We start from the raw sequence: 17,625 nt of genomic DNA, 5'->3' as shown, positions 1-17,625 counted from the left end.
AATGGTGAGAAGAAAAGATCTTAACGGCCCCCCGCTTTTGTGAGACCGAAGTTGAAGTTTTCGTCTATCCTTTTTCCGGCATCTAAATATTTAAATGAAATCTGTAGCCGCTGTAATAACTTTTCTTAACATATCATTCCCAAAAAGCACTTATTTGAGTATGCATTAATTTGAGTAGTATTTTTAATTAAACTCTTTCTATATTTTTAACGAATTGTAATAATGTACAATAAACAAATGTTCAAAGTTCATAACAGAAATATACACAAGATTGACTACAAATTTAGATTTTAATCTCAAATAATGTTACAAAACCTACCTCAAAACTGCGTCAAAACATTACCGAATATGATTCATGAATCAACCTTAATACATTTTGTAAGTGCACATACATTAGGTCACATAAACACCAATTTGAATGAATTTATAACACACATTTTTCTCAAATTTATTTTCGGAAATGAGCTCACAAATATGATTTCGAAACCATAGTTTTATAGTAAACCGCATTCGTTTACAGTTTGCGTTATCGGGCTTGTGTGAGCTTGAGGCAAAGCACGAGCGTCGACTCGCAATCATTACAAGTGTAGTTCGAGCGATTTCCGGATTTTAATCTACTGCTGCTTGAGCCAGTCGTAAGCTCGCCCAAATATTACATATTTCGAAAGGAATTCGGTGGCACATTCATATGTTAATATATTTTACATGTAAACAAGAAGCACACAGTAGCTGAGCTTATGGCTGATGATAAGCATTTATGAGTGGGTGCAGTCACTGCAGGTATCACTGTGACAGGCGATAATATTATATGTTTGTAGCCGCACAACAACGCTACTGGAATTGTACGAGTATGCCTTGTTGTTGTGCTCTCGCATACTTCAAAAGCATACGGTGGAATGAACTGAATGAATGAACGATAGAGCGTTGCGGGCGCGGCGGAGCGATTTTTTGTTTGCTGGCTTCGTTCATAACACAGAATACAGATACATAGTACAAGTACCTATACATTTCTATGCGCATAGTTGCTTATGTGTAGGTGTGTTTGTATGGATTTGGGTATGCACTCTACTACTTAAATGGCACGAGCTCTCGTTGTCGTCATCGTTGTCATCAGTGTCGCCCCCTTCACCTCTTTAACGCTGCAATACCACCCAGCCCACCCCGCCACATAACACTCACTCGCGCACATGTGATGACTTTCGCATGTTGGCTGCTGACGTAAAAATATGTGCTTTAAAACAACAACAAAGACAATAACTATTTCCACTTCGGACGTTTGACGATGCGTTGCTCTGAATGCGAATGAGACTGTGGCTTGGCCTTTGAAAGCGGCTGAGCATTTGGCACGAGCTACAAATATGCAAACGAACGTGGGTGTATCTTACCGGGGCTGTAAGGCGGAGTGCGTGTGGGTGTCACGGTGCAACTGTGCAAAGTGCGATATGAATGTTGGTCGTGCAGTGCGCGTATATTCTATATTCTATACAAATGTATAATACATAGGTGAGTACTTACAAAGTTGGATACTTACGTATCTATAGTTCGGTTTCTTAACTCAAAGCATCTGAAAGGTATTACGTTGGTGTGATGTAGTGGTCATTGTGCCTCCATTGATCTGCTTCTTCCTAATCATCCTATAAATCTTTTGGCTTTTTTAGCACAGTAACAAATAACAAAGTGAGAGTTGTAATATGATACTTACGTTAGGGAGTCTAAGCGCTAACTAACGCTGAAGGCGCACTTTTGGGTGGTTGTTTGTTGTTGATGCCATTAAGCGGAAATGAAAACACCAATTTGTGTAAATGTGCTAAATTCTCTTTATTTGTTTCTTATTCATAGTTAAATATTTATTTTACAAACATTTATGCGTCTATTCATAGGTTTAGACGATTTTTTTTTTGGGTTTACAGTATTTTCGGTTTACAGTATTTTACGTGTTTCCTCAATTTCAATTTGCTGATCCTACGATTTTTTATTCATTTATTTAAGTTTGTATGTTCATATAGAAGTATGTTTGCATATACATATGTATATACATAAAAGTTATTACTCTTTCCGCTTTTGTTTATTTTAAATATTTGCAAACATTTTTGCTGATTTTTTGCTCCTTTTTTTCTTGCCTACGTGACATCAATTTTTCATACTTTTTTATGTATTTATGACCACAGTAGTCATTTTATATTGTGTTGTTTTTGCTGCTTGTTTTGTGGCATTTTGAAATTAAATTTAAATTTATTTATTTAACTAATGGAATAACAGTAAACTCACAAATTGTTTTTTTTTATTTACATAGAATATGCATTATTATTTTTTTGTGTTTTCATACATACAGAAATTTTTGCTATTATTTATGCATTCATTTCTATTTTCTGTTCACTTTAATTTGTATGCTATAATAGATTCCCAAATTGTTTTACTCGTGTCTTTATTTTAGTCTAAATTTAATATTAATGCCAATTGTTAATTGTTAAAACACAGTTAAACTGGTTAAAGTAAAAATATATACATACATATAATATAAACACTGTTATATATATAATAAAAAAATTTAAATATTAAATATTCTATTGCAATTTTTTCATACATGTAATTACATTTTTGAAAGATATACGAATATTAATAAACAGTCAAATATTATAAAAAAATAAATAAACAGTCAAATATTATATAAAATTCTATAAATTTTATGAATTGTTAAACTTAAATAATAAACAAAAAATTTAAAAATTAAAAAAAAAGAATTTTCATTTGTGTGCAATGAATTATTACTTATTTTATGCAAATATTTCCATATTTACAAAAAGTATATCTTTAACTAAAACTTAAGAACTGCGTGTTAACATAGATAAAAAATATAAAACAGGAACAATATTTTCGAGTAACTTTCTGATTTCCGAACAGTTCAGTACTCATTAATAATTCTTTTTCAACAAACAATCTACACAGCAATCCAAACATATGCACATACATATGTATGTGTATCGCCGGCGCCCAAACAAAATAATAACAAAACTGTAAAGCAATTTTACAAAATAAAATATGACGATTGAAATGTTGAGCTGAAGTGGCCGTGATGTGCCCATCAATTGGTCAATCAAACAAAATAAATAGGCAGGTTGTTCGGAATTTAATTATGCAATCAATACTTCAATGTCAGCGCATTGACGGCGAATTATAAACCACTTGGAAAAAATAAACAGCTAAATTTTATTTTTACTATTTTGAAATTCAAAATTGCTGAAAAACTCAAACCTTATGTGCACACACGTATATATTTGTATGTATGTAAGCACTTATTTTTAAATATGTCTATATTTGTATGTTAATAAGTGTGCGTATCAAAGTATTTGTTGCCGACATTCACTGAAGGATATTAAGTTTTTATTACAAATTATAAAAGTATGCATGTGGCGCGTACTATACGCAAAATATACTTATGTACACAAGTATGTGCGCAAGTACTCTACGTATGAATTTATTGCAGTTTTTATTTATATTTTGCTTTATTTTGTTTTCTTCAGTTAATTTATGCCTACCGTAAATTTTTTTGTCAATATTATTATTTACCTCAACATATTTTGAAGCCGTTCATTTTGATGGTTATTTTGAGTACCGTACTAAATTATTTAATATCATTGATTATTCATATGGGTATATAATAGTTTACATTGAGTTTTGCGAGGGCTTACATATTTAAAAACTATAGTTTTGTAGTTCGCGTATAAATTAAAATACATTTAAAGCTTTAGTTGTGCGAATTCTGTTTTACATAAGAAAGTTGTTAGTTAAATTATCAAATCAAATAGACAGTAACTAAGCTGAATTATTTAACTATACAGGTATGTAGATTAGTAGAAACCTAAAATATAGTTAAATGTTTTTAAAAGTTAAATTGATTATAAGTGATTAACCAACACTATTTTAATTGTTATTCCAAATTGCATTTTCTAAACCAACACATTTCTGAAACATTTTGTTTTGCTTTGTTAAATTCCTACATTAATATATTGCATATATGTTTTTATGTACATACTTTATATACGTATGTATTTGCAAGTATATGTATTGTTTTTGTTAATCAAGTTCTAATTAGGTACATTTAAATAATTCAAATTTATTTATATACTAATTACTCCTAAATATATAATATTTGTTATATCCATACAACTTAAAGTTTTAAAAATATTTTGGTTTGCAATAAAATTATTAATTTAATTAATTTTAATTATACGTATAATTATTTATAAATTTTTATTTATATTTTTACTTACATTTAAACCGTTAATATAATTATAATTGAGAGTCTACTGATTAACTCCTTTTTGATGCAACAGAATTTATTGATTGTATCAAAAGTTACCGTTTAAATGTCGGTAGTGCCATTATTGACATCCATCCATCTCCAGAAATATTTGACTTCCGAGTCTACTATTTCGAAGAAAATTTCGCAACGACTGACTGTATCTTTAGATGTAAATGAAGGATGAAAAGAAACAATATTTATTATTTATTAAAATATAATATTGAAAAATAATTTTAAATACTATTTTATATATTGAAGAAAAATGTGTTTTATAAAATAAAAAAATCAAGAAATAATATATTTAAACAAAAACTATATGATATCCGATAAAAACTTTTAGCTAAAAACGTTCTCCAATTACTAAGAATGGAATTAGTTTCCAGACTTTCTCTCGTCTTACGTAAGAAATTTAACTGTTTGTAATAGTTTACAAAACTATTTAATATATAATTGCTTTGTACCATCTTTACATGAAGAGAGTTTCTATTAAACTAACTTCAACTTAACCCCAAAGTATTTTAAGAGTTGTAAAGGCGCCTATATGGTATATGTATATAGTATATCTTCCCGCAATTTATTACCAAGTTAAAACAATTACATTTGTTCAACAATCCATTCTGAATAGACCTTAGAACAGTCAAACTAAATCTAGAATATAATAATTGCCTTATTTAAGGTTAAAATACGCTAAACCCATAATAATGTTTGGTTGTAGACGCCTGGAATTCAATAATTAATATTTCTAGTTGAACTATTTGTGATTGCGAAGAAAAAGCTAGAGTAGAGAAAAAAAGAGCGCGTCTTTTAATAAATAAATAATGGGTGGTTGTAAACGGAGGTGTCTCTTAGTAAAAGTTTCTCAAACCTTGTTTGATTAATTTATTTGAAGGACTGATAGACACTTGAACAAAATTCGCCTTGCAGGCACTCAAACTAGAACTCAGTTATTGCAAACCGTTAATTTCCCATAATTGAACATTTCAAATGCATTAATCCCGTGATACAAAGAGAAATTCCAATTATTTCAAACAGCTCACGAACAAAAAAACTAAATCCTTCCCATATCACCCGACTGCAGTCATATATCTTCCCCTTATCATGCCGTGTCACCGCAATTGATTTTTCTCAATTCGCATAAAACATAAAAAATATACACAATCAAAAAAGCAAAAACAAAAAACGAGAAAACAGAAAAGCAATAAACAATGCAATGCTTCGTTGCACTCACCTTAATCACTCGCCACGCTGCCTGACGTCACACCATATTTGACATCGTTATTGCTGCTGCTATTATTATTGTTGTTCTTGCTATTACTGTTGTTGTTGTTATTATTATTATTGTTATTATTGCCGTTGTTGTTGCTCGCAGTATTCTCTATGCTGGTGACATCAGTGACAATCGCCGTTGTCACACCACTATCGGCTACAGATTTTGGCAACACTTTCGCTTTTACAATCTCATCAGCGCCGTTTGTCGCTTCAGTCGTTTGCTCCTTGACACGCTCGGCAGCTGTAGCCGACGACTCGTTGGATGTAGTTGAAGAAGCTGCAGCGGTGGTGAGCGTCGTCTTTGACAGGTCACTGGCATTATTTTGACTTGCCGTAGCGCTGCCCATGGACGAGCTTATTTGTGCGACATCCTCCGCGGCATTCAATTTGGCCGCGTGTGCTTCTGCGGCGGCCGCCGATGCGCGCATATTTAAATTAGCGGCAACTTGATCAATGGTTGTCGGCTTCTTGACGGTGCGTGCCGTTGTTATCATTGTGTTGGGGGCGCTGACCGCACTGCTGCTGGTTGTGACAGATGGCGCAACATTGCCGGGGCTGAGAGGCGCAGTGGAGCTGGTTAAGGGAAGCGTCACAAGAGGTAATGTCTTTTGTGTGGATTGTGATGCGGCGCTGGTTGTTGGTGTGGATGAGGATGTAGATGGCGCGCTGTTGCTGGTGACGCTTTGACTAGCGACAACCGTGGATGCCGGTGGCAAGGTGGAGCTCACAGCAGGCAGCGTCGACATGTTTCGAAACGCCAACGCCGAGGGATTGGGTATATTACGCACCGAAGCGTTTTGCTGGCGTACCATAGAAGATGGTTGCATTTTCGGTTTCTCATAAGACAGCGAAGAGCGTATTGCGATCTTTTCACGTGTTGTTGCCGACTCGGAAAGCAGGTGTAGATTCTGTAAATCTTCGTTGCTCATCTGTGTAGGCGAGGGCAACTGTTGTTGCTTTGCAGCGGAGCCGGCGGCACTATCTTGCGCAGTTGTGGAAGTGATGTTCTGTTTAATTTTATTTAAAGCAGCTTCCAGACTTTCTCGCGCTGATGGTGTAGCAGCTGTGGCACTGACCGTAGTGTCGACTGCTGAGCTGTGCTCATCTTTGGCGGCGCCGCCCGTAACATCAATTATATCGGTGCTACTGTAATCACGAGAAGTCGGTCTAAAATCCCGTAAACTTACACGTGATTGCTGTGACTGCTTATCGAAAGTACCGTTGGTCTTGCACAAGTTCTCTGGTTTCTTATAGGTATTATCTGTAGCCAGTGTGCCGATTTTTTTGGTCGTAAATGGTCGATCTTGTAGGTTTATTAGGGCCGGTGGCGATAAACGATAAGGATTATTCCTGCCCTGTCCAAAAGGTACAGCACTGAGCGATATTGGCGGTGATCTTACTCCGCTAGAGGATGGCATAGTGCCTAGCTGATGTCCTGCAGATTTCTTACCCTTCACCATTGACAGTGGTGGTCCCATCATACGTCCACTCTTTAGTGCATTCAACGCTGGTGTATGCATATCAGCCGTCGTTTGATTCGAGTTGATGCGCACAATTTCCACGGCCGGCTTGTTGAACGGTAAATGCAACTGTGTGTAGGGCGGTAGTTGCCAACGCATTTGTTCCTGCGTCATGCCACCCGGTGGACGTGCCGTGATTGTAACTGCATTATTATGAGTGCCGCTAGAGCTTTGCACATTGGTTGCGGTGTCGGCCAGTTTGCTAATACTTACGCCGGTGGCTGGCGGTGTAAGCGGCTTATTAGCATAACTACCATACAGTGCCTTGCGTTGAGACACATCGAGCTTAACCTGCTTCGCACGTCCACCAATTGCATAAGGCTCATCCAAAGAGGCGGAGCGTTTTAATTGCATACCGAGCTGTTTACTACTAGCACTAGCTATAGACGAAGGTGTATATGAGTTGTTTGAGCCGGGTGAGGGACGGCGTGGAAGGCTTGGAACTATGAAGTGTGGATGTGGTTTCGGAGCATTTAGGGAACCCTGTCTATTGTACAGCGGTACTGGGGTAGGTTTTGTCGACAGTGGCACTTGCTGTTTATTCTTGGTCAAGTCCAATTGTTTGGATGAGTTATTTGTAGACTTTGATTGACCAGCTGTCGTACTGGTAACTGTGATTGTATTAAAATTTAGTGGCGTCGTCTTGAAGAGACTGGGCGGTAGTGGTGGCGAAGCGGGTAACTTGGAATCTTTAATGTTGTTGTAGGGTTTTGGAAGCAAGTTTGTCTGTGGCAGTGTTAGCAACGTTTCATCTGCCTTTACCACTTTGACAACCTCTTTGGTTCTTTCTTTTTCCATCATGAGATGATTTATGCTACGCGATTCCTCTCCAAGAGTTTTGTTCAATGCCAATATACTATCATTAACAGGTGTCACCGGTACGTCTGGGACAATAGCAGTTGTTAGCACTTTAACATCCCTTACGACCGGTGGTGATTTGCGTAATTCATCACTGCTTTTCTTTGTACCAGAACTTTCAGACTTGTGGGATTTATGATTATGTGGTGTGGTTAGCTTCACCTTCATTTTAAGGCTCTCTTCTTCCGGTTTACTGGAGATTTCTGCATGCATTCTACGCCGCTTGCTATCTTTGGGTTCCTTCGAATCTTTTGAGTGTTTCTTTTTCCTTTTTTTGTGAAAAGAAGTACTCGTCGTCAGCTCGTTAGGTATGGCCAATGGAAAAGCGTTATTCGACGAACTGGTGGTGGAGGATGCAGACGAGAGTGGCGAAGCATTTGGACTGTATTTGAGCTTCTCACATGATTCTGGTGGGGTCAAAACTTCTATGGGTTGCAGGCCTATATTCTTCGCATAGGTCTCTATATCTAGCCTATCATTCAACGGAGCAGCTACTTCATCCAATGAGTGTTTACGCTGTTTTGTACGCTCTCGTTTCTCAGAGGTCCCTACACTTGACAGCACACCGGCCGATTTGGGTTTTGAAATGCTTAAACGTGTCTTCAGACTATTCAGTTCAATCTTTAACTTTGGCACATTTCTAGTCGAACCACCTTTCGCAGTCTCTGTCACGTTAGTTGTAGTTGTGGTTGAAGGCGACTTCTTGCTCGCCGTTTTCAACTGCGCCAATGATACATTCTCGAATTCATCATCGATCGAGTACGGCGACTTCGGCATCTGCGACTGCGGTATGCTCACGACAATGTCACATTTTGGCAGCGTCACGGATGAAGCGCCTTGAGATTGTACCGGTGGTGGTGGAGGTGAATCAACAATGATTGACGCATTAGACGTAGATTTGCCCGAACGTTGTGCACTTTTCGGTGAGCTTTTGGGTGAATTACTATTGCTCGTGGTGGACGAGACAGCATAGTCGCTATAACGCATATCGTTGCTGCGTAAACTCTTGAAATCATTTGTTACAGTGTATGTTACGTCTTCGTGATTGTTGCGCTTGGGTGAAGGCTTCTTGCCGCTATCTGCGCTCGATTTTCGCGCAAATATCATTTTCACGGGTGCATTCACCTCTTCATTGTTTGTCTTATTTGTAGTGAGTTTAATAGACTTCGAAGACTTACTCTTGCTCTTGAGAGCTTTATGTAATATTGGTGACGCAGTAGACACAATTGTGATGTTCGCGTCGTCACAAATAGTAAGTTCTTCATTTTGTTTTAACTCGGTCGTTTTTATAGTGTCAACGCGAGAGTTTCCTTTCACCTCAATTTCGGATTTATTCTTCCTATTTGAAGGGTTTTGAGATTCATTGCCGTAGAAAAGTATGCGATAGGTGAATTTCATAGGTGCATGCTGTAAATTAATGGTTTGAAGCAAAATATAAAACACAATTTTATGGTTGAGGGCGTTCAAATAACTGTTCTAACTATTAACTTCATGAGTAGTTAAATACGAAAGTTCAATTTTTTAGTTTAATTTAAGAAGTTCGAGAATTAATTTTCAAAACCAGTTAAATTATTATGTAAATTAATCAAATATTTTTTTTCATTAATTGTTTATGTATGCGTTAAGGGATTGAAACGTATCTTGGAATAAGTTTAGATATGTGTTATTAATATTTTAATTTATTGCAAAAAAAGTTCAAGGGTAATCTACTTATGTATATAAGAAAATCAAACCAAATCACTTATCTCCATTTATTTCTATATAGATCACACTTCCATCGAATAAAAGAAAAAATATTCTCTTGTTACTCACCCTCTTCCAATTGTAACAATAGCCAACATCCATTAGGGTAAAATCGTTTGGCAACACCTCATCCTCATAAATCACTTCCACCTCGATACGCTTACTCTCCGGGCCAATGTCGAATTTGGAACAGAGAAAACGTTTCAAGTGACGTATCTTCAAGCAAGCCGGACACTGCAGATAACGCACTGGCGGTATTTGGCTCGTGCTGCAGCCCTTCAGCAATGCTGGGTGATATTCCAATGACAAACTAATGACCGGAAACAATGAGAACAAAAGAATTGTAGAAAGAAAATTAATACAAGAAAAATGTGCAGAGGTTATAGAAGTTGGTAGAAAAATTAATATACAAACAATTGATACAAGAATATAAAGGCGGCATGACTTGCAAATATCCAAAGTAATACCGTATAAGTACTCGTAATTTCTTACCTAATTGGTTCGTTAGGCGCAAAGAAATGATCTCCAATTGTTTCCTGTTCTCGGCGAACATCATCGGTTGCTTCCTCAACATTTATTTGCTGTTGACTATTGCATTGTATTGCTAGCTCCCGTTCCTTTTGATATAGACCGGGCACCATTTTGAAAATTAATGCACGCAATACATCGTCGGACCTGTTACAATGGCGTTAAGCAAAACATTCGTAAAACATTAGCAATTGATATAACTAATTATTAGCTGTATATAATAGATTGTGCTAGTTGACAACTTACCTCAGATTGCCCACATCAATCTGCTTGAAATTTGCTGCAATTTTACACAGTGGACAAGTTGCCTCACGTTGCAAGTGTCGTACAATACAAGTGCGACAATCTGAAAATGTTTAGGAGAAATTACAAATCTGTTTGTAAATCTTAAATATTAACTAATCACTTAAACTTTAAAGAAAAAAATGAATTATTAGAAACTTCATGCATGACAATTCTGCAGATTGTGAATTTTAGTATAATTTTTGCGATGTCATATCTAGAGTCATGTGAAAAATAATAGGGACACACTGACATCCCAGCAAACAATTGCATGTTACATTTTTGATAAATTTTTTATTTTATTTTTTACCTATTTTCAAGCAAGTGTCCCTATTATTTTTCACATGACTGTAAGTCCTTGTCTACATTAGTTACTTACATGTATGCAAGCAATTTTCAACCGCTGTTGGATTTATCAAGTAGCCGCTGCAAAGATAGCAGCTGAGTAAATCATTGAATTCGCTCACTTTGAGCATTTTACTTGTCTTTTGTAGCTTCATCTTGGATTAATTATTTTTGTGTTGAATTAATTGATGAAAGTTCTTACTAGGTAAACTTTCAGTAGCCTCAAACCGTACTTATCTGTAAAAATAGGATATAGAAAGTATATAAATTAATAGTTTGTGAATTGAAAGGCTTTTCGATACAAAGCTTTTGGAAACTGGCTTAAAGGTAAGTAGTTTATATGATATATCAGTCCTGACATCATTTTTTATACTTGTTTGTATATTCACAATTCGATCACTTCTTTAATAAACCAACAATGTTTACTTTGAATCCACTAAGAAGTCTAAACAAACAGATTTTCAATAGAACAGATTTTCAATAGAATTATTTATTAATTCATTCTTTACTCAAATTTACTTCATCATTCATTCATTTTTGTTTTTATTTATATTAAGGGAATCTCCTTAAAGGGGCATTTCATGTATTTCATTTCGTGTTATGCTTTGGGGAATTCGTGGTACGACAGCGCACAGCTTTGTTTCATGTTTGCCGTCCTTGGTCATTGGCTTTCGGTTGCAGCGACATTTTATGCTACTTGTATTGGATCCAAGTCGCCGTCCAATTGTCGAACGGCCTTCTACGAATTTGCGTCAAGTGGCCGTCTGACGGACATTGCTATGGACGACTGCACGGTTAGGGATTCAGAGAATGGGCGATCGTTTGTAGATGGACGACCGATAGATGATAAATACTTTAGAATTCACGATGTTTTTCTGAGCTCTTATCATTTTAGCAATTGTATGCGTGCTTCTCGCTCGCTGTTTCCATTTATTGCGAACGACGTTGTCACAGCCGGTGCCTTAAGCTATTCGACGGCTATACATCTACTCCAGCAACAAATCACTGAATTGAAATGACAACGACAACAACGTTAGCGAATAGCGGACAACAAAGCAGTAGATATACAAAAGATGGGAATAAAACCAAGTCAAGGGAAAGCTACAAAGAAAAGAAATACATAGATATGACGACGGTACTACACAAAAAAGTGACGATTTATATGGCACGTTGCTGATGTGACTGACAATTCAACAACTTGACTGACTGAAAGCTTGAATGCATGACTGGGCTTACCTACCGGCTCGCTGCGCTGACGGGTTAGCTAGGCTAGCTCGTTGACCGACGCCAAGTCGCTAAGCACTTGCTCGGTGAAAACAAAGCCATTGTGACGAAAGAAGAGGCATTAAAGCGAGTGAGACGAGCGCGCATTCACTCTTTGGAACGCCCGTAAAGTGTTGGAAGCCACGAAAAGCGCCAAAGAAACATTGTAGAAGTAGTGGTGATGAAGGAAATTGTAAATTGGAATTTGCAATTTTTAACAAAACCGAAAAAAGTGAAGCATTAAATGTAAAAAAATGTAAAATTGCATAGCGGTAGAATGGTCAGAAGATATAAAGAATTGCTGATGTACCATTTCTTTGCAATCTTCAATTTGCCAATTGCCCCAGAAGCGGTAAAGTTGCGAAATTATAGAAAACCATGTCTGTACATAAGGTTCTACATAGTAATTACGAATTACTGAAAGACATTAAAGACTTCGGTTTTTGTAGAATTCGCGCCGATTACAAACTCATCACTAATTGGTTGATTGATTAATGACTATTAACCCATTCATGCCATACTATATCCATTATTGATATTGATTATCACAATTTTCGTTTCGGTTTTCACATTGTTATGAATAATGTAATCATAATGAGAAACCAACAGTACGCGGGTAACACCCATCTACCTTGATTAAGGTTCAAGTCATTAAAAAAAAACTTTTATTATAGCAATGTATATTGTTCGAAAGAAACATTAAATCGAAACAATTTATCTAAATGAGACGACCTGTTACTTGTAAAATTAATTAAATTAAATAATTCTGAATGATATACGGTTTAACAATAGTCACGACTACAGGTTCAACAAAAAATTGGTTAAGTTGGTTAAAACTACTTACTTTATTTATATATAGTTATCAGTTAATTAATTAAATCAAATTCGAGCGTTAAATTAGTAAATTAAGTATCAAATTATAAAAATGCATAAAACATTACATTTAGGTAAAGCAAAAGTGACTTTAATGAAAGTTAATAAGACAACATTCAGCTTTCAAATTGTTATTGAAAAACTATAAACATTCAAAGAGAAATAAAAAGCAGAAAATGCAGCTCAACACATTTAATCGCTAATAGATCAGTGTGATCAGCTAATAGCGACTGATCGCCGTCAGACTATGAATATTACAAATAAATTAACGAATGCGAACATATGTGTATGTATAGATTTACATTTACAAACATATGTATAAATGTTTGAGCTGAAACAAATGCGGGCGCGGACGCACAAATGAACGTCAATTAAGTGGAGTGTTTGAAGGCAAATAGGCACATAATAATCACAATAATAAACACAAAACCGAAACACCAAAAGGTGTAGTAGTCCAACACACACACACACCAACAAACAAGCACATTTATACACGCACAACACATAACACATGCATAAATACGATTTGGCGGCGAAACTGTGTTATTTTCAAACAATATGTTTCTGGTTTTCTTCTCTTCAGTTAATACGACTTAATGTACATATCTACAATTATAGCTATACATTTGTACATATGTATGTAGGTATGTACATTCATATATTATGTGCGTGTGTTTGAATGATTTCAATGCCGTTTGCCGCTGCGTCTGAGTTATTAATTTGTCTTCGTTGTTGTTGATATTTTGTTTAGACGCACACAATCAGTACGAACATACGAACACACGCATTTCAATGAACTCACGCCGAAACAATCGTATCTACAATAGGTAGATAGATACAAAAACAAAAACAGAAACAGAAACACCGAAGTCAATAAGAACACACGCACTCACGCTCAGCTGTTTTCCCACTCACTGCTGACCGCATCAACGCACATTTCATCCCGACTGACGCACAAACGCGTCAAAACAATGAGAGCGTGAGGATTAGGCAACAAAGCAATAGAGAATTAGAAATAAAAACACACGATTCACACACAGAATATGAATTAGAAGCGGCAAGCAAAGAAAGTAGTGTGGAGAATAGAGTGTGATAGAGTGTTCGATTGCTTTTACTTCCTGCTGCCCTGTTTCCTATTCCACATTCTTTCGCTTTGCCGTAATGTTTTATAATTCTTCCGTCACCCACCCACACACACACATGCACACACATTTACAATAAATACTTCCGCACTTTAATACCAGCGGGCGCACGCCTCCACACACCACCGCACACCTCCGAACACCTTCAAAGAACTCCACACAATGCAACCGTAAACACGCACAAACACTAACAAATCCAAAGTAGGGCGGCTGAGTTGTGCGCTTTGCCTTTGCCTATGGCGATGGTGGTTGGATGCGATGCTCAACGATATTTGCACTAATTTGCAACACCACTGTATTGTTGTTGTTATTTCACTCACTTGAATATGTTGTTGTTATTGTTATCACATAAACGTACGCACACTAGAGCACAAATACATGTGTATATGTATGTGGCTTACGTTATTCGCCCGCGAATTTGTCTACCACAATGAGCCAGTGGGTTGAAAACAAAAATCCGCACGCGTTGAAAATTATGACTTGCCGCACGATATAACTGACACAGCAGCCATCAAATTCGAAACTAGCGAACGAGCAAAATGCCACCGACCACACAACCGCTCCGTGAAAAGCTGAAATGCTTGTTGGCGCTTCGCTCGGTCGTTCGGACGCTCTCACTCATGCGCGCGCGCACTAAACACACACGACGTTCGTTCTCACTCTCACCAGGCATATGCGGCACCACCACCAACACCACTAGCACCAATATGCCGCTGCCACTGCTTCCACTTGTTTTCTGTTTTTCTATTGCGCACCACCCACCAGCAAAGTACTACTCGCAGCGGCGAATTCGCTCCGTAAATCTGTAGCACAGTGAGTGACAACTTCTAGCCAACCGACCCACCACCAACAACAGACCGCGCTCACGCAATTGCTGCACTGCGCATCTACAATGTGTCTGTTTTGAGCTTTATATCTATCTATTTGTTGTTTTTTGTGTGTTTGTTATACTTGCAGATACACATTTAAAACCGAAAAGCAACAAAATATATGCAGCCGAATGTTTTGCGGCGAGAGTGAACTTTCTACGGCTCGTAGTTGCCGTTGCCGTTTGAATTCGCTCTGCTCACCCACTTTGTGCTCCCAATTCGCTCGCCTTCGAATTCGCTATCATCAAACGTTGTATTTGTTTGTTTCCAAATGAGCGATTGCACTAGTAGTTGTTGTTTATGTTGACGATATACAATTTTTATCGAAATTCCAATGCGAACGCGCACCAATTTGAAGCGAGCCGGGAACAACAATAAGAAATAGCAGATTAATGCCGCGTTGCCTTGCCATGCCATGCCACGCCGTTACTAGCGCGTGGCCACAACGCATACGAATGCGAATGTGTATGTGTGTGGTGGTTATTGTTATTATTGTGCCTGATAGTGGCACACATGAGGCGCGTTATCACATATACGCCGTTATACACAGGCGCATACACACACACAAACATATGTATGCAGATGTGAAAATAGCTGTGCTGGTATGTACATATATGTGCGTGTCAAGTGTTTTGCCCGCGCACTCAGCTCAGCGTTTAGTCTTCACTTGACCGCTCTAGCTCTAAACTGCTTCTCATTCACATATGGTAACGCTCACAACCGACAACAAATATTGCATAGAAACATACAACACATGCACATCAGCTCATAGAATGTAAAGTGAAATTTTTCACATTAGAAACTTTATAAACACACACACGCACACATACACTGTAAAGGAAAGAAAAATGGTTGCTGTTGGCATGCTGTGCATTTTCATGCCACAAACGATTAATAAGACAAATTTCACTTCGCCGTTTATTCAACAAATCTGTGTGGAAATTCTGTATATAATAAAACATAAAGTGGTTTTTGTTTTGCTCTCTCTGTAACACGTAACCGGCAAAAGTTTGTCGAAAATACGTTTTTTATATACTAACATTTATATTGATTTTTAACAACAATTCACGAATCGCGCTGCCTTCTCCACCACTCGCTGTGCGCTCCTCCCCTATTTAGCATTCGGCCCACTTTGCGCACATTGCACTAAACCCACTTTCCTTTGCTTCCTTTTACACACGTTTTTCCTTTATTATTATTATTTACTTTTGTATTTTCCTCTTTCACTTTGCTTTTGTTGCTACACTTGTTTTCCTTATCGATTTCTCGAATGCCTTTGCATGCACAACAACAATTCGCCACCGACTTTTTAGCGTTTTTTAACTTCTATTTGCTTTCATTTCATTCACTATCAATGCACTTCAGTTGAGCCAAAGCGAAATTCACTCGATTGAAAAAGTTGAGAAAATGCGTCGCGTTGCCGTTCAGTGTGTCCGCTAACAGCCGCGCTACACAAACTGCACAATTCGAATGCCAACAAAATACTGTTACAACGTTGGTGGAGCAGCTACAAACAGTGAGCACGTATATATTCATAAACAAATACATTTCCATCGGCTCGCTATGTGTGATGTGTATTCCCGCTCATTTCTGCGCTCTTTTTCTCTCGCTGCTCGGCTCGTATTTGCCCCAACTGCTCATTAAGGGAAACGTTCACGTACTGTGGGCTAGCAATGCAAGATTAATAAGATATAATCCGAAATATATTTTATATAAATAACTGTTATTATACCAGATGCACTCATGTGACAGAAATGTAGCAAAATCCAAAATATAGACTCCTAAAATTCTGGTTACATAACTTCGGTAATTGGTTGAAATCTCAAAATTTGCCTTAGCCAGTTTTATTTATGTTTTCTTTTCTAGGTACATATTTAAAGTCTCAAAAGGGGTGATGTGTCAGCCTAAAAATCGGTATTTTTTAAATAATTTTAAAGGTGAAATATATTTGTATTGTTTCTAAACGTTAACACAATTTTATTGAATCATCTAGAATACAAAAGTTTTTTTTTTCTTACTGCTTCCTTCGTCACGAACTACTATTTCACTCACTCATCAATCATTGATCTAACGAAAAAAAATTAAGTGATTTCTTAAGATCAAACTTATAGAATTTAAAAATATATGTATAAAATTCCACTTAAAAAAGGCTTTGAAAAAAGCCAGAATTTAAGATTTTAGTTTTTCTTTCCGTTAGTAATGTAGAGAGCCTAATCAGATTTCAGATAAATCGGTAAAAAGCACGATGAATTATTCCAGATAATCGCTTTTAAATTTACGCACTTTTTATAATACGCACTCTGGCCAGCTTCATCATATTAGCTATAACTTAGTCAATATTCGAGATTTTTTTCCTCTCGTCAGTACACCCGCAAAAGTTAGTTTTACGAAAAAACGATCTTATTTTAATTTTTACAATTTACAATTTTAACGCCTTAGTGAGACTTGGAATTGTTTAAGACAAAATTAATGGACAGACATTACAGTTTTTTGATGATATATAATTTAGTTACCGTAACTTTGGTATTAAAAATGCTTATAATGAAGATTATATTATAGAGTGAAACCTCAATTGGACAGACACCCACCGTCGAACGATTTTTGCCCGCCTATAGTCCGCCTAAGAGAGG

The 17,625-nt window shown here is 36.8% G+C and overlaps 1 protein-coding gene across 2 annotated transcripts; it reads right to left on the bottom strand.

Moving 5' to 3' along the window:
* Positions 1-1,912: 1,912 nt before the first annotated feature.
* Positions 1,913-16,948, bottom strand: LOC105212189 (protein suppressor 2 of zeste). Of its 2 annotated transcripts, XM_011184041.3 has the most exons (8): positions 16,728-16,948; positions 16,036-16,662; positions 10,883-11,085; positions 10,468-10,567; positions 10,186-10,368; positions 9,763-10,003; positions 5,532-9,357; positions 1,913-4,464 (listed from the first exon to the last, which is right to left on the bottom strand). In XM_011184041.3, exons 3-7 carry the CDS (start codon positions 11,001-11,003, stop codon positions 5,533-5,535), a joined length of 4,470 nt encoding a protein of 1,489 aa, XP_011182343.1. In that variant the 5' UTR covers positions 11,004-11,085; positions 16,036-16,662; positions 16,728-16,948; the 3' UTR covers positions 1,913-4,464; position 5,532. The 2 variants fall into 2 exon arrangements, with proteins under 2 accessions (XP_011182343.1, XP_011182342.1); XM_011184040.3 differs by lacking the exons at positions 16,036-16,662; positions 16,728-16,948 and adding an exon at positions 14,447-15,994.
* Positions 16,949-17,625: the final 677 nt, after the last annotated feature.

The sequence above is a fragment of the Zeugodacus cucurbitae genome, chromosome 6 (assembly GCF_028554725.1).
Source record: "Zeugodacus cucurbitae isolate PBARC_wt_2022May chromosome 6, idZeuCucr1.2, whole genome shotgun sequence".
Lineage (NCBI taxonomy): Eukaryota > Metazoa > Arthropoda > Insecta > Diptera > Tephritidae > Zeugodacus > Zeugodacus cucurbitae.
This window is presented reverse-complemented; position numbering and strand designations above follow the sequence as displayed.

What these genes read in the sequence shown, in the direction of transcription:
- LOC105212189 (XM_011184041.3), bottom strand. Translation starts at nt 11,003, where the DNA reads ATGAAGCTACAAAAGACAAGTAAAATGCTCAAAGTGAGCGAATTCAAT. An exon ending in TGAAAATTGCTTGCATACAT is followed by an intron (nt 10,568 to 10,882) that starts GTAAGTAACTAA and finishes AAACATTTTCAG; the next exon opens with ATTGTCGCACTTGTATTGTA. An exon ending in ATTGATGTGGGCAATCTGAG is followed by an intron (nt 10,369 to 10,467) that starts GTAAGTTGTCAA and finishes CCATTGTAACAG; the next exon opens with GTCCGACGATGTATTGCGTG.